This window comes from Cervus elaphus, chromosome 11, assembly GCF_910594005.1.
Source record: "Cervus elaphus chromosome 11, mCerEla1.1, whole genome shotgun sequence".
Taxonomy (NCBI): Eukaryota; Metazoa; Chordata; class Mammalia; order Artiodactyla; family Cervidae; genus Cervus; species Cervus elaphus.
Genome location: NC_057825.1, coordinates 99,643,991 through 99,668,231, shown reverse-complemented (window position 1 = coordinate 99,668,231; position 24,241 = coordinate 99,643,991). Strand labels below are relative to the sequence as shown.

Sequence of the window (24,241 nt, the reverse complement as noted above, 5' to 3'; positions counted from 1 at the left end):
CAGCGGAGCCTCCCGCTTCCATCTTCTGGGTCTGGTGGGCGGGCTCTTCTGAGAAGGGCTGTGCTGGATGCCTCCTTCCCGGCTTAGAGCCTGGAGGCGGGCCCTGTCCTCCCCCTGGGGAAGGGGAAGGCCAGTGCCTCCTTTTCTGGTCCAGCTAGTTCCGACCCGGGAACAGCTGGCCAAGTCTCCATTTGTAGAGCTTTCGTCATAAGACAAAGGGAGAAAGGGTGGACGTTTCCCAGGAAATTCATGCTTTAGAAAATTCCCCTCCAGCTAATGCCAAGGGAGCTGGCTGTGGGTTATTTACCCTAAGAAAGGGCAGAGAGGGGGAGGGAGAGGATACCCCAGGAAGCCTCGAGAACGGTACAGTTTCTCCCACCTCGGATCTGAGCAAGAGTCTAGGATCACCCGAGGTAACCCTTTGAACCCAGCCCTCTCCCCAGACGCTGTCAGCCTGGGGCCCGGGTGAGGGTGGGGTATGGGAGACCTTGCCCTTGGTTGGGGGATCCTTCAGGAGCAATCCAGCCAGGCTCTGGGGTGGCTGCTCTGGGGGTTGGGAGGTGGGAGAACTTAGGCTGACCGAGGAACACCTGCTGGGAAGGATGGACTGACTCCAAGGACCTTCGAGCCAGTCTGCCGGGGCCCAGGAGCACACCACGCAGGCACGGTTCAGCAAGCCAGCCTCCAAAGCCACCTGCTGCCCGGGTCCCTGCTGGGGTGCCAGGACCCCAGAGCAGCTCCCCTGGGCTCGCCTCTCCATGCTCACAGGCTCTGGGAGGGTGGCTGTCCTGGGGGACCTGCATTCAGCCGCAGTCTGCTCTGCTCTCAGCCCCAGCTGGAACACCTCGAGGGGCCCAGGGGGAATACTGTGCCATAGGTCCCATCACTACCACGTGTGGGTCCTCTCAGGGGGTTTGATCCCGTGGAGTCACACACATGCTGAAGGTTGGTTCTAGAACCAGTGGAGTCTGGGAAAGACTGAGCTATTTCAGACGAGATCGGGCGCGTTCAGGGTGGTATGGCCGTAGACAAGACTGAGCTATTTCAAACCCAAGGCCAGAGCTGGGTCCTAATAAATTCTCTACTGCTTTTCCCATTTATCAAACTGAACTCCATAGCCCCACTGCACAGTACCCTGACCCAGCACGCTCCCACAGAGGCCACAGTAGGTGTGGAAGCTGAGCTTAGAGAGGTCCCCTGACTGCACGACCGTCTCCAGTAAGGCTTAGGGGTGGACCAGCTCCTGTAAGCTGGACAAGCTGTGAGTACTTCCTATCAGATTTAACTCTGGGGGCTGCAGGCCACAGCCCCAGGAGGAGCTGGGCAAATAACAACAAAAATAACTAGTCATGAATAATCCTTAAGTGGGCTTCCCTGGTGGCTCAGTGGTAAAAAATCTACCTGCAGTGCAGGAGATGTGAGTTTGATCCCTGGTCAGGAAGATCCCCTGGAGGAGGAAATGGCAACCCACTCCAGTATTCTTGCCTGGGAAATCCCATGGACAGAGGAGCCTGGCGGGCTACAGTCCATGGGGTCGAAAAGAGTCGGAAACAACTCGGCGACCCCAATTGTTCATCAGGTAAAGAATCTGCCTGCCAATGCAGGAGACACAGGAGAAGGGGTTTTGATCCCTGGGTTGGGAAGACCCCCTGCTAAACAACAACTAGAGGAGGAAATGGCAACCCACTCCAGTACTCTTGCTTGGAAAATCCCACGGACAGAGGAGCCTGGTGCGCTATAATCCACAGGGTTGCCACGAGTTGGACATGACTTAGCAACTAAACAACAATCCTGAGGTAGGGTTACTTGCGACGTGACAGGCTAAAGGTAAGAGGGGATGCATTTCCCTGGGCAAGCCCCATCTGGACCGGTCCTGGAGGGTGGTACCTTCCAACACCTCTAGGATGCTATTTCTTCCTATCTTCTCCCACCCCACGAGTTAACCGCGTGACTTATTCTTCTTGCTCAGGCTGCTCCTGCTCCAAGACCACACTCTGACCATGTCTTCGGTAAGTCCCAGAAGCAGCAAGGGGAGGGCAGTACCCAAAGGAAAGCCGAGTTTGGAAGTGACTCTGACCAGGGCAGGTCACTGGTCATAAGTCCCAGAGAGAAGGAAATGACACGGACGCACGCACCATCACTAGGAAATGACATGATGACACGGCACCTCTTCCGAGCCCGGGGTCCCTGAGAGCCCAGGGTGCAGAAGCCAGACAACACACGTCACAGGCACAGGGCCTGCCAGACTCGGCCCGGCGGCCTGCAAGGCCAGACGCTCCATTCTGCAGGCTAGGGCGTGGGTGGGGCCCTAAACAAGGAGCAGGATGAGGCCAGCAGGGTGATGGGAGATGGGCTGGCAGCCTCTGGGTGGGACTAGGACTTCTGGCTCAGCTGCCAGGAATGGCCATTTCCTAGAGAGCTGCTCTCAAGGCCCCAGCTGGGCGGAGAGATGTGATATGATATCTCTGCTGAAACTGTGAGAGGACCCCAGGGCCCAGCCTGGGTCCCCCTCTACAGATTCCTCAGAAGATGAGCCCCTCACCTGCTCTTCTAGCCGTCCACAGGAAGTGCGTTCACAGACCTGAGAGCCTGAACTCACTGGAAAGGGACAGAGGGATTCTTTTCCAGCTGTATCCTGAACTTGGAATTGGACCCGGAGTGGCCCTGGCCCCTGGGCTCAACAGTGAGGATACGGAGGGAACTGGGGGCCATGGTGGGGCCAGGTGGGAAGGAGATGAGTGATAGACGCTCAGTCGTGCCCGACTCTTTGCGATCCTATGGACTGTAGCCCACCAGGCTCCTCTGTCCATGTTTCTCCAGGCAAGAATACTGGAGCTGGTTGCTGTTCCCTTCTCCAGAGGATCTTCCTGACCCAGGGACTGCACCCGGGTCTTCCGCGTCGCAGGCAGATTCCTCACTGTCTAAGCCACCAGGGAAGCCCTGTGGAAGACAAGCTGAGGCAAGAGCGGAAGGCCGAGGGCTTTTTGTTCCTGTAGATCTGCTGCAGGGGGTTATCTCGGAGCATCTGCCCCCCTCCAACGTCCACAGGTGGGAGGAACCGAGGGACTGCAGGCAGACCCTTGTGAGAGTGCTCCCACCCAGCCTACTCTTCCTTTCTGGTTTCCTGCTGGCCATGGGGTCAGGGGAGATGACAGGCAGGGACTGGCCGGCCCTTCCTGCTCCTCCTCTGGGATAGAGACTCTGATCTCTGGGGGATCTGGAACAGAAGCCCAGCTCTGCCGGCTGCCCAGAGAGGGATGAGATTCTCGGTGCCTCTGTTTGAGAATCTATGTCTGGGTGTGCATGAGTGCATCAGTGCCTGGGGGCCAGCACTGTGGGGAGCCCCTGAAACCAGCCGGGGTGTCGGTAAAGGCCTCCTCCAGGGGCTGGAGAGGCCCCTTGGAGCAGTGGCTTCCTGCCTTCTCTTTCTTATCTTTGTCACTCGCTGAGTTGTTGGGAAGTGCTTCCCTCCTTACACTTTCCACATGGGGCTCTGAAGACCAGAGGGATGCTGTGGACACTAAGGTTTCCCAGTGCCCAGGATCCCATCCCCTCCTTTTGTCAAGTCCCAGCCTCCTGTCCCTGACACCCAGGCCAAGGTGCCCCAGCCTCCTGTCCCTGACACCCAGGCCAAGGTGCCCCAAGGTGCCCAGGGGACTTCAGCCCTGACTCCAGACGAAGCCCAGTAGTCCAGGCCCACCTGGCTATGTGATTGGCTGAGAGGTGAGCACACGACCCAAGCCAAGCCAACCACACTCAACTCTGGGACTCTGTTAGGATCTAGCACAGAAGCTCTTTCTTTCCCCCTCGCTAGGGAGTCGGCTTAAAACTCTATATTAAAACAACTAAGATCATGGCATCCGACCCCATTACTTCATGGCAAACAGAAGGAAAAAAGGTGGAGGCAGTGACAGATTTCCTCTTCTTCGGCTCTAGAATCACTGTGGATGGTGACTGCAGCCATCAAATTAGGAGACAATTGCTTCCTGGGAGGAAGGTTATGACAAACCTAGACGGTGTGTTAAAAAGCAGAGACATCACTTTGCCGACAAAGGTCTGTATAGTCAAGGCTATGGTCTTTCCAGTAGTCATGTACAGATGTGAGAGCTGGACAATAAAGAAGGCTTGAGTTCTGAAGAATTGATGCTTTTGAACTGTGCTGCTGGAGAAGACTCTTGAGAGTCCTTTGGACAGCAAGGAGATCAAACCAGTCAATCTTGAAGGAAATCAACCCTGAATACTCTTTGGAAGGACTGATGCTGAAGCTAAAGCTCTAATACTTTGGCCACCTGATGAGAACAGCTGATTCATTGGGAAAGACCCTGATGCTGGGAAAGACTGAAGGCAGAAGAAGAGGGCAACAGAAAATGAGATGGTTGGATGGTGTCACTGATTCAATAGACATGAATTTGGGCAAACTCCAGGAAATGGTGAGGAACAGGGAAGCCCGGTGTGCTACAGTCCACGGGGTCTCAAAGAGCTGGACGTGACTTGATGACTGAACAAAAACAAGGGTCGCAGAGGGAAGGATATAAGCCTGGAATGTCTCGGGGCAGCAGAAAAGCTGCTGGGAAGGCATGGAAGAGCAGAGGCGAGAGAGGCAGAGAGCAGCACTGAGCTTTGTGACGCTGCTCGGCCCCGCTCCAGTTAAGCCTGATGAGCTGTCCCAGGGCCGTTTGGGACATGATTGTGTTTGTGTCACTGCAGGGTCCGGGCACAGGAAAGGTGGGGAGCAGGAGCGCAGGTGAGAGGGCTGTGGTCTGCCAGGCTCCTTCCGACCGAGCGCAGCCAGCGAGGGAGCCTCCTGCCCACCCTCCTCGGGGGTATGGTGGTGGGAGCTGAGCCCGAGTTGCTTAGACGCGGCCCTTAGAAGCCACATGCTGAATTTCCTGGCAGTCCAGTGGTTGGGACCTTGTGCTCTCACTGTCGGGCCCTGGGTTTGGTCCTTGCTTAGGGAACTAAGCTCCTGCAAGCCGGCACTGCTCCTCCACTGGTATTCTCAAGACTGGTGGGCAGGGCTGGGTACACTTGATGGGGAAGGGCTCCTCACCAGACTGCACCTGCTCAGGGCAGGCATTTTAGTGAGCACATTAGACCCCAGACCCTGCCCTCAAAGTCGCAGGCGACTCTGTTCAGGCGTGTGAAGGAATGGGCGGACAAGCCAAGGGCTGAGTAAACAGACTGCAATGATCACCAAGGACAGAGACACGGGCCAGGCATCGCCAGGAAGGAGGACCAGCAGGAGCAAAGACAACGGCCCAAGAATGGCAGCTTTCTGGGAAAGACATCCATTGCTTGGAATCAAATGGAGCGGTTTGATTCACAGGAGAACTGCATGGATGGAGTAGGGTGAGCTAACAAAGCCCTTGGATGGTGGGGTTTGAAAGTGATGTGGCAGGTGCTCAGGTTCACTTTTCTAAGAAAGAACAAGAGGAAGACGATCACAGAGCTGTCCAGGAGGACTTGAAGGAGGAAGAGATGGAAGTGGGCTGTTAGGTCAGAAGCTGAGAGTCACCGCCTGGGATGAGGACTGAGCCGAAGGAGGGGCCGTTGGAGGGTCCTCAGGAGAACTGAGCCCAGGGTGGGGCAGGGCAGACAGCAGGCCCAGGAGCTGCCGAGGAGGCCAGCTGGCTGGGCTTAGCAACAGCTGCCTGCAGAATCCACGCCTCTCCTCCCAGCTCAGTAACCTCACTTGAAGCCCTGCTCACACACTTGCAAAGAAGCCAGGATTCCTGGGAATCGATCAAAGTTGGCCTCAGCCCTGGCTCCAGGTGCCTTCAGATGCTCAGAGGTACCCACTCTGAAGAGGCCCGCAGCCTGTGGCTGTGATGTGCGGCTGGGGCACGGGCCTCCCCTTAGGGTCAGCTGCCTGGAGGCCACGTGTTCCAAGTTTATTTCAAAAGAAGTCAGATGTTCCTCATTTTGTAGGAAGTGAGGAGGAACCCACAACAGACTAGCCAGGGGAGGGATTCAGGAGTCTGGAATAGCCACTGCCCATTCTTCAAAACCGGCCAGTTTCTCCCAGCCCTCCTACTCGTGGCCTGATCAAGGCCCCCAGCCCTGCGGGCACGGCTTTCCCGTGGTGCAGGGCAAGGGGCAGGAAGCGCGGGGAGAAGGCAGAGGGTAGGGGGAGAGGGAGGGCTTCCCCCTCCACCTGTCCTTCTGGGTGACACAGGGCTAGATGCCTGTCCCCAGCCAAGCCTGAGGGAGGCCACGTCCCCTTGCTGGCGCTGACTGCCTGCGGGGGACTGCAGGGTGCAGAGGCGGCTTGGAGAGCCGGAGGGCAGCGGCACCCTCCCTTCCTCTCTCCAAACTCCCCAACCACACCCCAGTCACTTAAGGCTGCTCTTGGCAGGGTCACCCCACACAGGGACAGGCCGGCGCAGGAGCAAAAGCGGTATAACTCGTCTGTCAACTCCATTAATGCCTGGGCGCACCATGAAGATATACATACAGGGGATGCACAGGACACACACACATACACACGCGCATACTCAAGACGTATGTGCACACACACATGCGTGGCAGGCCCGTGCCCTTTGCAGAAGATGTGAGGAGATATGCAGAGGTGCAGAAATCCCAGCAGTGAGTTCAAAGGAATCCATGCAGTGGGGTGGGGTTCACCCCAGAGCATTACCCAAGCTCAGAGCACACCCCGCCCCTTCACCTCCTCATGAACGCACTTCTCCTATAAACAAGCCGTTCCTAAGCCTCGTGAGCACAGACATGGACCGAAGGCTCCGTGCTCAGTAAGGACGCTGACGGGGGCTGCCTGCAACTGCCAGGCTCAGTTTGGGTGGGGTGGCTCCTTGCAGCTGGGCCCTGGGGGACAGGGACCATCACAGAGGCAGAACCTCCAGTGGGTCCTAGGCTGTCCCATGAGAACACTGTCAGACCAGGAGGAGGACGCACCCTGGAGGCAGAGGAGGAGACGAGACTGGCTCCTGATGCCTCCACACAGCCCCAACCCTGGGACAACAGGCTCCATGGCCTTTAGTTTTCTTTCTACACAACGAGAGATGGTTAACTTCCTCACAGTCTCCAAATTTAACCAAACCAAGGGGTAAACTTCCACCCTGCCATAAAGATCCTGGTTCTATGTGTTGTGTGTGCTAAGTCACCTCAGTTGTGTCCAACTGTACAACTCTATTGACTGTGGCCCACCAGGCTCCTCTGTCCATGGGATTCTCAGGCAAGAATAGGGGAGTGGGTTGCCATGCCTTCCTCCAGGGGATCTTCTCTACTTAGGGGTCGAACCTGCATCTCTTACGTCTCCTGCACTGGCAGGCAGGTTCTTTACCACTAGTGCCACCTGGGAAGCCCTCTTAGTTCTACAGACCTTCCAAATCCTTAGGGGGAAAACAGAACCCCAGATTCCTTCATGGTAGCATTGATGTGGAAGGTAGCCTTGGGGAGAAGCCAGAAAGGGCAGGGGAGTGCCATCAATAGCAACATCACACATAGCGGAGGTTTAACATGACCAGAGCATCAGTCATCTGGATAAAAGTGAGTAAGTCTGGCCAAATATGGTTTACACATGTTGGCTACAAGAAAACAGAAAGCTCCCAGGAAACCCTTGGTTCCAAGCCGTACAGCTGAGCTAGTGGCTCCGAGGAGATCCTGGTAACTGAGTCTGGTTATGTGAAGTCTGTCTGCACAGGAACCGAAAGGACAGCCTCACACACAGGGAGGCCTGGGGAGAAGCTGGCCGCTTGCTGAATTGGTACCCATGGACCAGAGGGAAGCGCCTGGAGGCCAACTCCCAGAGTACACGCCTGCACTGAGACATCCTCTCCCACCTCTCAGACATGAAGGGCCCTGGCCCATGCAGGGCTCCAGATCACCACTTTGACCTCAATGATCCTTCTCTGGGAGATCCTGCCTTCTCAAACCAGGCAAGCCCAGGCCCCCCCAAAAGCACCCAGGGGCTGAGCAACTTCTTTATCCAAAAGCACCTTAAATATCGTATGGCATCACTGGTATGTGGAATCTACAGAGAGATGATACAAATGAACTTACAAAACAGAATCAGACTCGCAGACTTAGAGAGTGAGCTTGTGGTTGCTGGTGGGGAAGGATGGGGGAGGGATGCGTGGGGATGGACGTGCACACACTGCTGTGTCTAAAGCGGACCACCACGGGGCGCCCTGCTCAGTGTCCTGCGGCGGCCTGGGTGGGGGGAGTCTGGGGAGAGCAGGCAGATGTGTGTATGGGCGAGCTGCTCTGCTGCACGCCTGGGATGGTCACAACCCTGTTAGCCGCGCGAAGGCGCTCAGCCGTGCCCAATTCTCTGTGACCCTATGGACAGTAGCTCGCCAGGCTCCTCTGTCCATGGGATTCTCCAGGCAAGAATACTGGAGTGGGTTGCCATTTTCTATTCCACAGGCTACCCGACCTAGTGATTAAACTTGTGTCTCCTGTGTCTCCTGCATTGGCAGGTGGGTTCTTTACCCACTAAACCACCTGGGAAGCCCTAGGCAGGAATCTTACTAGCTTATAATTACAAACAATGGCTGTGGTTGGTTTTCTCATAAGCTGGTGACACTTCTGAAGTCAAGGGCCTCCCACAGAAGAAGCCCAGGCAATCAACTCTTGTAGCCTTAATGAAACGAGGACATTAGAAGACAAGGGGGCCTGTAGGCAAAGGCTGGTCTGAGGGCGGAGGGCATGCAGAGGGAGGGCGCTTTCCAGCAGAGGGGTGGGAGGCCCAGAGAGGGGTGGAAGAAGAGAGTTCCGACAGGGAGACTTACAACTGCGTTCATTCACTTGTTCACTCATTCCATCGTCTAGTGCCAAATACAGCAGGCAATGCTGGGACACCAGCTGTGCCCACAGTCTAGCCGGGAGACAGACAAGTCAAAGGACAACTGCAAAGCCAGGGAATCAGAGAGGAGAGAGAGTCATGCCATGGGCATCTGAGCACCCAGCCTCTCCAGGGAAGGAGCTTCCCAGGGGAAGCAGGAGCTGGGCCAAGGCCCCAGGCAGAGACAGGATGGGGGAGGTGGGATGGAGGCTGGCAGAAGTGTTTATCTGCAGCGCTGGAGAAGGGCTGTGACCCAGTAGTCTTGGGCAGGAAATCTCCTAGACAGGAGGGAGTGGGGGCCCAGGGGATGGGGCCCAGTGCTGGGAAGGGCCTGTCCCCCTTTTCTCCAGGCTGGGTTGCCTTAGGCCAGCGTCTCTCTGGCCTTAGTTTCCCCTCTGCATCCCAGGGAGAAAGAAGGCAGAGACTTTGAGCTCTGGGGATAAAAGCTCAGTGAGCCCCGACCACCACTCCCTGTAAAACAGGGCGGATGACGCCACTGCTTCTTTTGGCTGGTGAGCAGCCTGATCACCTTTGAAGATGAAACACGCTGGGGCCTAATGGGGAGTCAGTCAGCTGAGTGGGGAGTGGGGCCGGGCAGCGGGAGCCCAGTCACCTGCCCCACCGAGCCCCTCCCAGTGAGACAGTACCCGGCCCAGGGGATCAGGATGCTTGACACTGCTGTGCAGACCCCCGCATCCCCCACCAGCCCTGCCTCTCCTCTGGTGTAGGCTCTTCACCTCTTGGGCCAGGATCAATCCCACAGGCTCAAGCTGCAACAGAGGCATGCAAGAGCTGCCTTGGCCTCCCTAGACCAGCACACCCTACATGTGTAGGGCACCTGGCCGAGACATGCCTGCCCCCCACCGCGTTTCCCAGCTACATGGTCATTTTCAATATGGCAGCCGACCAAGGGGACACTTCACAGCATCCTTCACATGCGTGAGTGTGTTAGATGCTCAGTCGTGTCCAACACTCTGCCACCCCATGGACTGTAGCCCGCCAGGCTCCTCTGTCCATGGGATTCTCCAGGCAAGAATACTGGAGCAGGTAGCTGTTCCCTTCTTCAGGGGATCTTCCTGACCCAGGGATCAAAGCCAGGTCTCCTGCATTGCAGGCAGATTGTTTACCGTCTGAGCCACCAAGATTACATGCATGAAAACAATCCTCAAGGATAAAAGGATACCCTGAGCCCGCTACTCCCCTCTCTTCCCGGGCTTCTGAAGGGACATCTCCTACCAGACGGGCTCTGGAATGCAATGAGCCAAATGGCACACTCTGGCCAGGAAATGACACCACCTCTGCGAGGCAGGTGAGGCCCAGGGGTGGCCCCAAGGTGCCTTGGCCAGACCAGACTCAAGCCTCCACTCCCCTTTCTCAAACCTTCCCTTCTTGTCACTTCTTCCCTTTCTCTAGCCCAGGCCTGGGGCCTGCCCACTTGTGCTCTGCTCAGACGTACCATCCCCAAGGGCTGATCTCACCTGTGTTCTCGAGCTCCCCACCCCATCCCTGAACAACCAGACTCAGTCTCTGTAACAGGCTCCAGATTCAGGGGAAAGGGACCAGAAAGAAGACAGGCTCTCCTGGGGGGCAGCAGCCTCATAAGTGTGCTCACGTCAGGTTCAGCTGAGAACCTTCCCTCCGTGTTCCAGAAGAGGAGCGTACACCTGGGGGTGATCACATCTTCTTAATAGTTCATTTGTGTTCATTAAGTAATTAATTCACTTATCTGATTTGCAGAATGATGCCCAAAGGCTGGCCTCCTGATCGTTAACATCCAACCTCCAGGAGAGCTTTTGGAATTAACCACCTTCCGAAATTAGGAAGATGCCTATCTGCATCCTTCATCCCCCATTCCCCAGGGATGGAGGGATGGGGTGGGGGGGCACTCATTGAGGGAGCCTGGCTTGGGAATCCCAGCCTGAAGGCCCTACACAGCCACCCCGGCTTGACATTCACCCCACAGGCCACAGGCCTGACCATTCCAAGCCCCACGACCTGCAGGCTCTGGGGCTCCTCATTGCTCCTCACTCCCTCCAAGCGTGATCTTCAGGTAAGCTGAGTGAGGTCTGGGAAGCCACTTCGGAGGAACTGGGAAAGCTTAGGACTCAGCCTCAGGTGAAGACCACAGGAAATAGGAACAGGGAGCTGGACTCGGCTCTGATCACCAGAAACAGGCAGCTTCGTGCATGGGGATGTTCCCTGTGCTGCTTCTCCACGGCACTCCTCTCCATCCCACTCCCCTCACCAGCAATTCAGTTCCCGCGTCCTCTCTACCAAAGCCACGACAGGCTGCAAAGGACGCAGCAAAACCCACCAGCCTGCGTGCCTGTGCCTGCAGCGTGCCACCTCTGTGAGGGGCCCGGGGACAGGCTCTGTGGAGGCGGTGGGAGCAGCTGGCGGGCTCGGTCCTGTGCAGGGCTTTGGGGAGGCTGTGCTGTGTGGACAGCCCTGCCATCCCTGGATGGCGCCCCGGTGGAGGTGGGCAGGGGCTGGGTACTCACCTTGTGGTCAAGCTGGGCACTGGCTTTTGGCTGTTGCTCCTGGCCAGGCAGCACGGTCTCAGGGCCCAGGTACCGCCTCAGGGATGATGGCCTCATGAGGCCCAGGAGCTGGCAGAGTGAGGACAGCTGGGGAGGAGAAGGGGGACCGTCACTCACAAGTGCTTGGGGCGCCTCCGGGATTCGTGGCTGGGAGACCCCGGCTGGCAGGGGCATGGGCTCCGCAGCCAGACCGCTGGCTCCATGACCGGGGGCGCCTCTCCCTCAGGAGCCACATGGCCCCTCGGAGCCCGTCCCCGCCTGTGAAATGGAGACAGGCTCAGCCGTTGCTCCTGGGGCAGGGGCTCACAGGCTCGCAGGGCCGGGCACAGGGTGCATGTCATTGAGACCAGGGTCCCCAACCACTGGGACCTAGTGTCCGATGATCCGAGGTGGAGCCGACGTAGTAACAATAGAAATAAAGTACATAATAAATGTAATGCGTTCAAATCATCCGAAAACCACCCCCCCACCCCACAATCCAACCAGTCCGTGGAAAAACTGTCTTCCACAACACTGGTCCCTGGTGCCAGAAAGGTTGGGGACCACTGCTTTAGACAAGTGACTGAGGACCTACGGAGCTTCAATTCACATCCCGGGACTGAGCAGACACTCAGAGTTTAGAAGAAACAAGACCAGAAAGAGGGTCTCCTCTGCCACCGGATAAGACCTTCCCAACTCTGAGCAGCTGCTGCTCAAGCCCACTGGCCCTCTCTTTTCATTTAACTAGTTACTATGGGGGTTGTCAATCCGAAAGGCAATCAACTCAATATTCATCGGAAAGACTAGTGCTGAAGCATCAATACTTTGGCCTCCTCATGCGAAGAGCTGACTGACTGGAAAAGACCCTGATGCTGGGAAAGATAGAAGGCAAGGGAAGGGGACAACGGAGGATGAGATGGTTGGATGGCATCACCGACTCAATGGACATGAGTTTGAGTAAGCTCTGGGAGTTGGTGATGGATAGGGAGGCCTGGCGTGCTGCAGTCCGTGGGGTCGCTGAGAGTCAGACATGACTTAGAAACTGAACAACACAGGGTTTTTCTATGCTCTTGAAAGAAGAGAGGCTGAGAACTGCCCCAAAGCCCATCTCTGAATGTGAATGATGACTGCACTCATCACATTCTCCCTCACCCCCATAACCTTTTTCCTTCCAGAGAATTTAAAAGCAAATCCAAACTTCAGATCATTTTACCCACAAAGATCTTCTAACAGAAGAGGATAAGGACTTTTCCCCCTTATAAAGTAATCACATTATTCTCTTGCCCAACACGACTACCCAGCATTCCTTCTGTGATCCCACACATGTGCTCAGTTTCTCTGATTGTCTCAACAATGTCCTTACACAGTCGTTTTGGTGGAATGGGATTCCCCAGGAGGTCCACACGTTGCCCTTTGGTTATTATGACACTTGACCTGCTAGCCGCCCCGCCCTGCACCTAAACTGCTCACCCTCTGTGAACACGGGCACACGCGGCCTCGTAAGTCAGGTGTCTGCAGCAGGCCACCCTTCCTGCCCAGCCCTTGCACCTGGTCTGGGCAGTCTCGACTGAGCCTCAGCAAGGACAACCAGCTGCCTCAGGGCTGACTGAAGGCTGGCAGGCAGGCAGGCAGGCAGGCATGCTCTACGTCTTGGGCCCCTCTGAGGCTGCCTATAGCGCTGGGGAGGGAGGACCCAGAACAAAGGTGCGGGGCCAGGGAGGTTCACGAAGGCGCCATCTCTTCAGATGTAGCAGGTGTAGGCTGGCCCAAAGGGCGAGGGCTAAGCCCAGGGCCAGCTCCCACCCGATCACAGCCCTGCCCAGCACACCTGGCTTCCTCCCCAGCTCAGCCGCAGACACCTGCTCAGCACCTCGGCCAGTCACAGGCTGAGACAGCCCACAGGAGCAGCTGGGCCTGGTGAGGGCTAGGAGTCAGGCCTGGGGCCCTTGGCTGCTGGAAGGCGGCCAGGGCTTCTTGGCTGAGTATCTGATCCTTTCAGAAAGGGAGAGCGGGCGGCAGGGAGACAGAGCGGGAAGGTTCTGGGCGAAGACAGGCACCATCTGGATTCTCACCAAAACCAGGGCTGTGCTGCCTCGCTCAGGCCTTCCAAGTCTGCGGATAGTTTCCAAAACAGTCCTGCCTGCTCCGGGCTCACAGCTGTGCAGGCACAGGGCGCGCTCAGCAGCCCGCAGCCCCAGAAGCCACCCCGGCAGGCAGCTCCGCCCCGGCTGGGACCATGGGCGGGGGCGGCGGCAGGCAGGGGAGCAGAGGACAGAGGGCTGGCTGCTCCCACGTTTTTCCTCTCACTCCATGAAAACAGCTCCACTCTGCCCAGCGTGGAAAGCTGCTGCCTTCCTATTGCTTATTCTCTTTCGTTTCCAGCTCTGGCAGCCCCAGCCGGTCCCTCTCCAGCAGACACACCCTTCTCTGGGATGAGGACTTATTTGGGCCGCATGGGTCCCCGGCAGGGCCAGGCTCTGACCAGCACGTATCCCCGCACCACCCCTACTGCTGGGAGCTGTCTCTGCAAACACTCAGCCCTTCAGGACAGACGTCCCCGGGCAAGAAGCAAACTATCACCCAAAAAGGCAGGCCTCCACTGGCCTCGGCGGTTCATCTGGCCAGAGGCGGCAGACCGTTCCCGGCCAGGCAACTGTCCACAGAGCGGTCACTCCTGCACTCAGACCCCGGCAGCGGCTTCTGTTAGCTCAGTGGAGAAGGCCAGGATGTGAACACATTATTGACCAGAGACGTATTCATATGTCTGTTGATACTCGACCTTTATGAGCTGCAGAAGTTTCAATATTCACTTATCAGAAACAAAGCCACAGGAACTAGTTTCTGCAAAAATCCTCTAGTCAGTAACGTAAGTGTCTGCAAGGCCCAAGACGCCCCTGCTGTTCCCTGGGGCCTGTGCCCTGCCTGGACCTTCTGACTCGACACTGCACGGCTGTCCCTACCTTCTTCCACCCTTCTGCCGCCTCCCCCTCCCATCTGTCCTGTGGGACCACAGCACCTGCACTTGCTAATCCCCTTCCAGGCATGACTTCTGTTTCCCAAGCAGTTAGCACCTTCTGACACTGGACAGGAGACAGGGATCAAGACCATCCCCAAGAAAAAGAAACGCAAAAAGGCGAAATGGGTGTCTGAGGAGGCCTTACAAATAGCTGTGAAAAGAAGAGAAGTGAAAGGCAAAGGAGAAACGGAGAGATATTCCCATTTGAATGCAGAGTTCCAAAGAATAGCAAGGAGAGATAAGAAAGCCTTCCTCAGTCATCAATGCAAAGAAATAGAGGAAAACAATCGAATGGGAAAGACTAGAGATCTCCTCAAGAAAATTAGAGATACCAAGGGAACATTTCATGCAAAGATGGGCACAATAAAGGACAGAAATGGTATGGACCTAAGAGAAGCAGAAGATATCAAGAAGAAGTGGCAAGAATACGCAGAAGAACTATACAAAACAGATCTTCATGACCCAGATAATCACGATGGTGTGATCACTCACATAGAGCCAGACATCCTGCAGTGCGAAGTCAAGTGGGCCTTAGGAAGCATCACTACGAACAAAGCTAGTGGATGTGATGGAATTCCAGTTAAGCTATTCCAAATCCTAAAAGATGATGCTTTGAAAGTGCTGCATTCAATATGCCAGCAAATTTGGACAATTCAGCAGTGGCCACAGGACTGGAAAAGGTCAATTTTCATTCTAATCCCAAAGAAGTGAAGTGAAGTTGCTCAGTCGTGTCCGACTCATTGCGACCCCCTGGACTATAGCCCACCAGGCTCCTCTGTCCATGGGATTTTCCTGGCAAGAATACTGGAGTGGGTTGCCATTTCCTTCTCCAGGAGATCTTCCCAACCCAGGGATTGAACCCGGGCCTCCCTCATTGTAAGCAGATGCTTTACCAAAGACAATGTCAAAGAATGCTAAAACTACCGCACAATTGCACTCAGCTCACAAGCTAGCAAAGTAATGCTCAAAATTCTCCAAGCCAGGCTGCAGCAGTATGTGAACCATAAACTTCCAGATGTTCAAGCTAGATTTAGAAAAGGCAGAGGAACCAGAGATCAAGTTGCCAACATCTGTTGGATCATTGAAAAAGTGAGAGAGTTCCAGAAAAACATCTACTTCTGCTTTATTGACTATGCCAAAGCCTTTGACTGTGTGGATCACAACAAACTGTGGAAAATTCTTAAAGAGATGGGCATACCAGACCACCTGACCTGCCTCTTGAGAAACCTGTATTCAGGTCAAGAAGCAACAGTCAGAACTGGACATGGAACAACAGTCTGGTTCCAAATCGGAAAAGGAGTACATCAAGGCTGTATATTGTCACCCTGCTTATTTAACTTATATGCAGAGTACATCATGAGAAACGCTGGACTGGATGAAGCACAAGCTGGAATCAAGACTGCTGGGAGAAATATCAATAACCTCAGATATGCAGATGACACCACCCTTATGGCAGAAAGTGAAGAAGAACTAAAGAGCCTCTTGATGAAAGTGAAAGAGGAGAGTGAAAAAGGTGGCTTAAAATTCAACATTCAGAAAACTAAGATCATGGCATCTGGTCCCATCACTTCATGCAAATAGATGGGGAAACAATGGAAATAGTAAGAGACTTTATTTTTGGGGGCTCCAAAATCACTGCAGATGGTGACTGTAGCCATGAAATTAAAAGATGCTTGCTCCTTGCAAGAAAAGTTATGACCAACCTAGACAGCATATTAAAAAGCAGAGACATTACTTTGCCAACAAAGATCCATCTAGTCAAAGCTATGGTTTTTCCAGTAGTCATGTACAGATGTGAGAGTTGGACTACAAAGAAAGCTGAGCACCGAAGAATTGATGCTTTTGAACTGTGGTGTTGGAAAGATTCTTGAGAGTCCCTTGGACTGCAAGGAGGTCCAACCAGTCTATCCTAAAGGAAATCAGTCCTGAATATTCATCGGGAGGACTGAGGCTGAAGCTGAAACTCCAATACTTTGAACTACCTGATGCGAAAAACTGACTCATTTGAAAAGACCCTGATGCTGGGAAAGACTGAAGGCAGGAGCAGAAGGGGACGACAGAGGATGAGATGGTTGGATGGCATCACTGACTCAATGGACATGAGTTTTGAGTAAGCTCTGGGAGTTGGTGAAGGACAGGGAAGCCTGGCGTGCTGCAGTCCATGGGGTTGCAAAGAGTCGGACACGACTGAGCGACTGAACTGAACTAGCACCTTCTGATATGTGATGCCACTTACTTGTTTGCTGTGTTTATGATCACCTGCTCGCCCGCCCCTACCAGGACGTCAGCTCCATGAAGGCAGGTGTGGTCCCTGCAGTGTCCCCAGAGCCTAATAGAGCAATGGCACCTGACACAGTTGTGCCCCCTTATCCAAAGTTTCACTTCCCACGGTTTCAGGTACCTGTGGACAACCAAGACCTGAAAATGTTAAACGGAAAATTCCAGAAATAAGCAATTTGTGGGACTTCCCTAGTGGTCCAGAGGCTAAGACAGGGTTCTCAATGCAAGGGGCATGGGGTTCGATCCCAGGTCAGGGAACTAGATCCCATATGCCACAACTAAGAGTTTGCATGCTCCAACTATGACCTGGTGTAGTCAGGCGCCCACAAGCAGCTTGAACTGTATCGCCCATGGATAGCAGGGACTACTGTATATGCTTAATAAGTATTTGCTAAATGAATGAATAAATGAATAACAGGTCAGGTCTGCAGGTGATCTTTCCATAGTAGATGCAACTCTTTGGTCCCTTTGATTTTAGCCATTTGAAGCCTATATTTTCCAAACTCCAGGCTGGAAGTCATGGCTTGACAAAAGAGGCTTATGGTGTTGCAAGAGGTGGCCTGGGATAAGAAAGAAACTCCCGATTTCTCTCCAAACCTGTTCTGCCTGTGTCTTGCCTATCTTAGTTAAGGGCTTCTCCATCCTGCCAGTTGCACAGGTTCTGGAGCCCTCCACGTCTCCTTTCTCTTACATTCTACTTCCCACTGGCTGTACTTGTGAAACGCACCAAGAACCTAACCACCGCTCACCACCTCCGTCACCATCTCCCCAGGCCACATGGCCAACAGCTCTTACCAGGATTACTACAACTGTCTCCTTCTACCCCACCCTAGGGGCGCTGGTGGTAAAGAACCTACCTGCCAATGCAAGAGACAAAAGAGATGCAGGTTCGATCCCTGAGTCCGGAAGATCTCCTAGAGGAGAGCATGGCAACTCACTCCAGTATTCTTGCCTGGAGAATTCCATGGACAGAGGAGCCTGGCAGGCTACGGTCCACGTAGTGACATGGAGTCGGACATGACTGAAGTGACTCAGCATGCGTACACCCAACCCCTAACAATCTAGTCTCAATGCAGCAGCCAGTGTAACAGTAAAAGATTTTTATAAATCAAGTTATGTCTCTCCTGTTATCAAAACCTTCCAGCGGCTCTCCACTTTGGCATGGAAGTCAAGCTCCCACCTGAGTCCCACTTACCCCTCTGACCTCCACTCCTCTTACTCCACCCTCAGCCCTCTGCTCCAGCCACACTGGCCTTTCTTTTTCTCTAACCTAAGAGGCCTTTGTCTGCCCCAGGGCCTTTACACATGCTGTTCCCTCTCCCTGGAATGTTCTTCCCCCAAGAAACCTGTGTGGTTTCTTCAGGTCTGTGCTCAGATGTCCCCTTTTCTGTTCACTACTATAAAGTAGCGTCTTCTCCCAACACTCCCTTCTCCTCTTTATCTGGCTTTATTTTTCTCCACAGCACTTAGCACCATCTGGGTTGCCAAAGATGTACTTCTCTCTTGGTGCCTGTGTCTGTCTCCCGCTGAGTTCAAGGAGGGAGGGACTGAGCTCTGTTCAGGGCTGTATCTTCCACGCCCTGAGCTGTGTCTGGAGCACACTGGTGCCTGGGGTCCAAACCCTGCTGTTTCTGGGATATTCTCAGGATTCGCAGGAACAGCAAGAAAGAAGCAGTTTGATCCTAAGACTCTCCTGGAAGATGCAAGCCTTGGGGTTGTTGCATTCCGACCACCTACACAAGTCCTGTCCCTCAGATTCAGTTCTCCAGCACCCGCTTCTGCTCCTAGGGCCTTAGGCTGCAGCCTCAGACAGAAATGCAACCCATCTAGGCACTGGGAGCTCCTCCTGCCCAGCAATGCCCCAAAAGCCCCTGCCTGGGCACTCACCCCAGATCCTCTCCTCTGGTGAGCCGGTTCTCACCTCTTGAACTGCCCTTCATGGTGAATCAACTGCTAAGGTTTATCAAGCAAGTAAGGCAGAGATTCAATCCCTGGGTTGGGAAGATCCCTCCGAGGAGGAAATGGCAACCCACTCCAGTACTCTTGCCTGGAAAATTCCATGGACAGAGCAGCCTGGAGGGCTACACAGTCCATGGAGGTCGCAAGAGAGTCAGACATGACTTAGTGACTAAACAACAGCAGCAAAAATCAAGCATGTATATATGGATGAAGGGAGCGGGAGGGCTGGCCCTTGTCCTCCTGTCTGCTGTCCGGGACCAGAGTTCACGGCACCAGCTGGGCACATCAGCATGAAGCAGCAGGTATGGTTTAGGCTGTCCCCACAATGGGAGCCGAGGAGGAAGCGGCTGGACAAGCGGAGATGGCACACGGCAGGGGTCCAGGGCACAGACTCTGGAGTCAGGGCACCTGGGTTTTGCATCTTAGCTTCACAGTTCTCCCACCTCGTGACCCTGAGAAATTTCCTAGTTGAACCTGCCTCAGTGTCCCTATCTATAAACGTGGATGGCATCACTGACTCAATGGGCATGAATTTGAGCAAAGTCCAGTAGACGGTGAAAGACAGGGAAGCCTGGTGTGTCTCAGTCCATGGGGTTGCAAAGAGTGGGCCATGACGGAGCAACTGAACAACAACAACAGAACCGGGACAACAGAACCAGACCTGACCGCCTGGGCCTGCTGCGAGAGGCGAGTCCTGTACGGGGCTCTGGGGCTCAGCTGTGCTCCGTGCACGTTAGAGCCACCACTCTGGTTGCGATGTGATGGGTGGAAAGGAAGACGTGCCCTGGGCACAAAGCCATGTGCAGAGGGCGGCCAGACTGGCCTGTGAGGAGGGCCTGGGCAGTCCTGGCAGCCAGGGCTTCGAGGAGAAGTGGGGAAAGGGAGCATGTGGGCGGGACATGGGTGGCTGTGGGCTCGAGGTAACCCTTTGGAGGCGCGTTTCCTAAGGAACCGTCTGACAGGCCCGACTGGAAAGGGGAGTGCTTGCACCCGGAGACCTGGGAGGAGGCCGCGCAGCAGCCCTGGGCTTGCAGGGAGGACACACGGGGAAGCGCACGGGAGGGATGGCTGAGGCAGGCCCCAGCCGGTCCGTCTTCCCTTCCGTCTGGTGTGGGTCTGCACGCGCTGTGCTGCCCGCCTGCTGATGGTCTCTGCTCCTCTGCACAAGCACTGACTCATCCTTCAAGACCTGGTTCAGGACGTCTCTGGAAGCCACTTGGCTGCCTGGGCCAGAATTAGTCATTGTGTCCTCAGCCTGGCTCGCTCACAGCCTCTCTTTTGAGGTCGTCTCCGGGTGCGGAGCCTGCACACGAGAGGTGCACCGCTGGGGTTTCCTGAATGCACGGTGGGCACGCAGGCAGGTGGGCGACTGGTGTGGCAGGACGGCCCTGGAGCTGGGACCCACAAGCGCAGGGCTGGACCTGGCTGGACAGGCTGGGAGCGCCCAGGCCAGCTCTCCCGGGGGAGGCATGCCTCCCGCCCTGCCAGCCCTGCTCACCTGCCTCCCCTGTGGGTCCCCTGCAGGCCCAGACCCCCAGCTCTCCCCCACACCACTCTCCTCACCCTCTCCGGCCTTCATCACGCTCCCCACACCCTCCCCTGCACAAGCTCCAGCCAAAAAACAAATCAAAACAAACCCCAAGCCTTGACCTGACCCTGAAGCCCTAGCCCGCCTGTGTTTTCCTGGCCGCTGCCAAGTGCTGCCAGAAGGTGGCTTCTCCCACCCACCACCTGCGGCCGGTCCTGCCTTTTCCTCTCTGGCCTCTCACCTGCTCTCCCTTCTCTGCAGAGTTCAGAGGCTGCCCTGAAATGCCTGCCTACTAGGCTGCCCCGTCCCCTGGGGCCTCCTGGGACCACTGGTCTCGCTCCCACTGCATCTCTGCCTGCCCTGCCCTGCCCCTGTCTGGTCCCTCCATCCTCTTTCTCACAGAGAGGCTCTGTCATCAGGCCCTGTGTGCAGGCCACCCCTCGACTCCTCACTGTCCTTCCCAAGCTCTCTGCCTGGGGAACCATCCCTTGAACACCCTGGAACTCAGCCCTGGGTTCCCTCAGCCCACAAGTGTGTGCTGAGGTCCTGTGTGTGCCAGGTACTGTGCTAGGAGCTGACAAGCAAGAGTGAGCACAAACCCTCTGGTCCGTGCACTCGGGGAGCTGCTGTTGGGGGTGTGTGTGTCTGTGTGTGTGTGACATAGACCCTGAACAAATTAAAAAAAATCCAGGAGGTGAGCATCATGTGTTGTGTGTGCTTGGTCGCTCAGCCATGTCCGATTCTCTGTGACCCCACGAACTGTAGCCCACCAGGCTCCTCTGTTCATGGGATTCTCCAGGCAAGAATACTGGAGTGGGTTGCCATTCCCTTCTCCAGGGGATCTTCCCAACCCAGGGATCGAACCCAGGCCTTCTGTAGGCAAATCCTTTACCAGCTGAGCTACCAGGGAAGCCAGGTGAGCACCATGAGTACTTTCAAACAGGGTGCTGATGCCAGGGCACTTTGGGTTGGGTGGTCAGGAAAGGCTTCCTGGAGGAGGTGACACTTCAACTGGAACTGGACCAGGACCAGAAGCTCCTGCCAAGCTTCTAAGTCTTGGGGGGAAATGCATGAAAGGCAGAGGGGGCAGCTGGGGCAAAGCCAGGGCCCACTTGGATGAGCCCACCCAACTGGTCACCTTTCTGAGCTCCCGCACTGTGACTGGTGTCTTAGGCTACCCCACCCCAGGAGGGTCCAGAACATTCTCTCGGCACTCTGGCCAAGGGGTGATGCCGCCTTGCCTTGTGCACCTCCAGTGACTATAGACTCAGCCTTTCTCTGGGACTGCCTCGCCTGGCTCATATGGTGGAGTTAGATGGCTTAGCTGTCCCCGGCAAGTCTTATGGGTTCCAGGGAGACTACTTGGGTTGGAGGCAGGTAAGAGTATTCTCAACACCGCCCCTCCAGGCCCCCCAGGCCTCCCCCGACCCCACATCCTGGGCTGGTTGTGACCCACACTGCCTCCAGGGCTCCTAAACCACTGCTCTCTAGATCCTGCATACTGCAAGGAGGTTGCAATCAGAGCTTTCTGGAGAGAAGAGGGAAGAGGAAAGAAGACCCTTCCTCCACTACTGTGCCCAGCATGCCTGACGTGGGGCAGAAGGCCACTGAGAGTGGGCAGTGTTCATGGCCATATTCGTTTTCACCTTTGTTGTTCTTCCACCTATAAAATGTCACAGACGCCGGGGCTGGGGAGGAGGGAATGGGAATCGGAGGTCAGCAGGTGCAGAGTTTCTGTTTGGGAGATGGATGGTGGTCCTTCAGAATGGTTAGAGCTCTGCACTTAAAACTGCTAAGATGGGGACTTCCCTGGTGCTAAGTGGCTAAGACTCCAAGCTCCCAAGGCAAAGGGCCTGGGCTTAATACCTGTCCAGGGAACTAGATCCTGCATGCTGCAATTAAAGATCCTTCATGCAGTTGCTGGGGGGAAGGGACAGTTAGGGAGTTTGGGATGAATTTGTACACAGTGCTATATTTAAAATGGATAACCAGTAAGGACCCCCTGTATAGCACATGGAACTCTGCTTAATGTTATGTGGTGGCCTGGCTGGGAGGGGACTTTGGGGGAGAATGGGTACGTCTATATGTATGGCTGGGTCCCTCTGCTGTTCACCAGAAACTACGGCAACATTGTTAATCGGCTACACCCCAGTACAAAATACAAAGTTTAAAGTTTGGAGGGGGGAAAAAAAATCCAGCATCCGCAACTAAGGCCCGGTGCAGCCAAATGAATAAATATTCCTTGGCGGCCCAGACAGTTAAATAATCTGCCTGCAGTGCAGGAGACCTGGGTACGATCCCTGCGTCGGAAGATCTTCTGAGGAAAAGAATGGCACCCCACTCCAGTATTCTTGCCTGGAAAATTCCATGGACAGAGGAGCCTGGCAGGGCTGCAGCCCATGGGACGCAAAGAGCTGGATACGACTGAGTAACTAACACACACACACACAAATTGTTAAGGTAGTAAAAAAAAAAAAAGAAAGTTAAAATAGTAAATCTTATGTTATGCATATTTTACCACAGCTTTAAAAAAAAGCAATACCTGCTCCCAGCTCATTGCTTTATCCTCAGTGGCTGGCACAGAGCAGGAGAGCAGAAAGTGACTGTTAGAGGCAAGGGTGTGAGCAAAAAAGGCAAACCCACCTTGGACTCCCCTGGCCTGAGTCTCCCAACCTTCAGGGAAAACGGCAGGAGGGGCTGGCCAGGCTCCCCCAGCCCCCAGAGGACGCTTGAGGCAAACACTTACCTGGGCCTTCTCCTGCCAGAGAGGGAGCCTCTCTTGCTGGTTCAGCAGCCGCGCCATGACCAGGAGGCTGAGCTGGCCTCGAAGCTGCCTGTGGGAGAAGGGGCAAGAGAGACTGAGGGGTGCACCCTGCGAGGGGCGTGGGGGTTCAGGTCTGGAGATGGGCAGGGAAGTGCGGGACACACATGGCAAGGTGAGCAGGGGAGAGCCCCTGTCTGGGGAATTTCAGCTTTCTCCTTTGGTTTCCAGCATTTATGATATATTTTAGAAGTCATAAAAAACATGCCAGATGGGAAAGTTTAAAAATAAGCAAAAGAGAATAATTAATGAAGAAAAAGGTGGTGATTTCAGAGGCTAGCATGGTGGTGTTTTTCTTCTTAGTTTTTTTTTTTTCTATATAGGTCTGTGCTACACAGAGATACCGTGCATCCACTTCTGTACAGACCATTGTCTTTTTTTTCCTTTGCAGCATATTAAGATCTTTCAGCCCTGGAAGGTGGGCTGGTGAGGCCACATTTTGTTGTTTTTTTTCCCACCCAGTATTCAGTGACTTTTCTTTGGAGAGTCCCTTCACTTCCACCCCCAGCCCAGATTCAGGTTCCCAGGCGGGCACGTGAGCCGAGCCTGGCCCATCAGCCCCTGAGTTCAAGCCACTCGAGGGGGCCTCGGGGTCTCGGCTGGGACCAGTAGAGTGTGTTCTCTTCCAGCAGGGCCACTAATCTGCTGGGAGGGGCTCCTACAGTCACTGGCGGCCACCCTGCCTCTCGGTGGGGCTGGGGCAGCAGTGGGGGAGGCTGGAGGATGAAGCAAGTAGACACAGAGCCCTCCCTGCCTGAAGCCTCCAACCCCCAGACCCATGCAGTCAGTGGGTCAGGTAGCTCAGCCAATAAAGTCCCCTTTGCTTCTTCAGCAAGTCTGAGCTGTGCTTCTAAGTCTAGCGCCAGTCCTGACTGATTTCCTCAGGGTGGAGCGGGTACCGGCTCTCTTCTGGAGTAAAGCCTTATAATGGGGATTTCAGATGCTAATATTTATGGTTCTGATTTTCTTCTCTATTTTTTAAATTATGAAAATATGATAATACATTTACAGGAGACTTGGAAAATACAGAAAAAGTTACATATAGCTCCACGATATATTTGGAAAAGGAAATAGCAACCCACTCTAGTCTTCTTGCCTAGAGAATCCTGTGGACAGAGGAGTCTGGTGGGCTGCCGTCTATAAGGTCGCACAGAGTTGGACATGACTGAAGCGACTTAGCAGCAGCAGCAGCCACAATATATTGGGGCTTCCCTGGTAGTTCAGTAGTAAAGAATCCACCTGCAACACAGGCGACCAGGGTTTGATGCCTGGGTCGGGAAGATACCCTGGAGAAGAAAATGGCAACACACTCCAG

At 54.8% G+C, this 24,241-nt stretch overlaps 1 protein-coding gene and 1 long non-coding RNA gene across 5 annotated transcripts in view; one reads left to right on the top strand and one right to left on the bottom strand.

Moving 5' to 3' along the window:
- The window catches only part of FAM178B (family with sequence similarity 178 member B), a 104,938-nt gene that overhangs the window by 8,826 nt on the left and 71,871 nt on the right, over positions 1-24,241 (bottom strand). For 3 of the 4 annotated variants that reach the window (XM_043918682.1, XM_043918680.1, XM_043918681.1), the window contains 2 exons: positions 22,852-22,939; positions 11,305-11,430 (listed from right to left, as the gene is read on the bottom strand). In XM_043918682.1, coding sequence (XP_043774617.1) covers positions 11,305-11,430; positions 22,852-22,939 — 214 coding nt within the window. Of the gene's footprint in view, positions 1-11,304; positions 11,431-13,394; positions 13,822-22,851; positions 22,940-24,241 lie in introns of those variants that run through there. The other variant, XM_043918683.1, reaches the window with a different exon arrangement.
- On the top strand, positions 71-3,844 carry LOC122704004. The gene is made up of 3 exons (XR_006343689.1): positions 71-413; positions 1,970-2,009; positions 2,821-3,844. It is a non-coding gene; the product is annotated as an uncharacterized LOC122704004 (long non-coding RNA).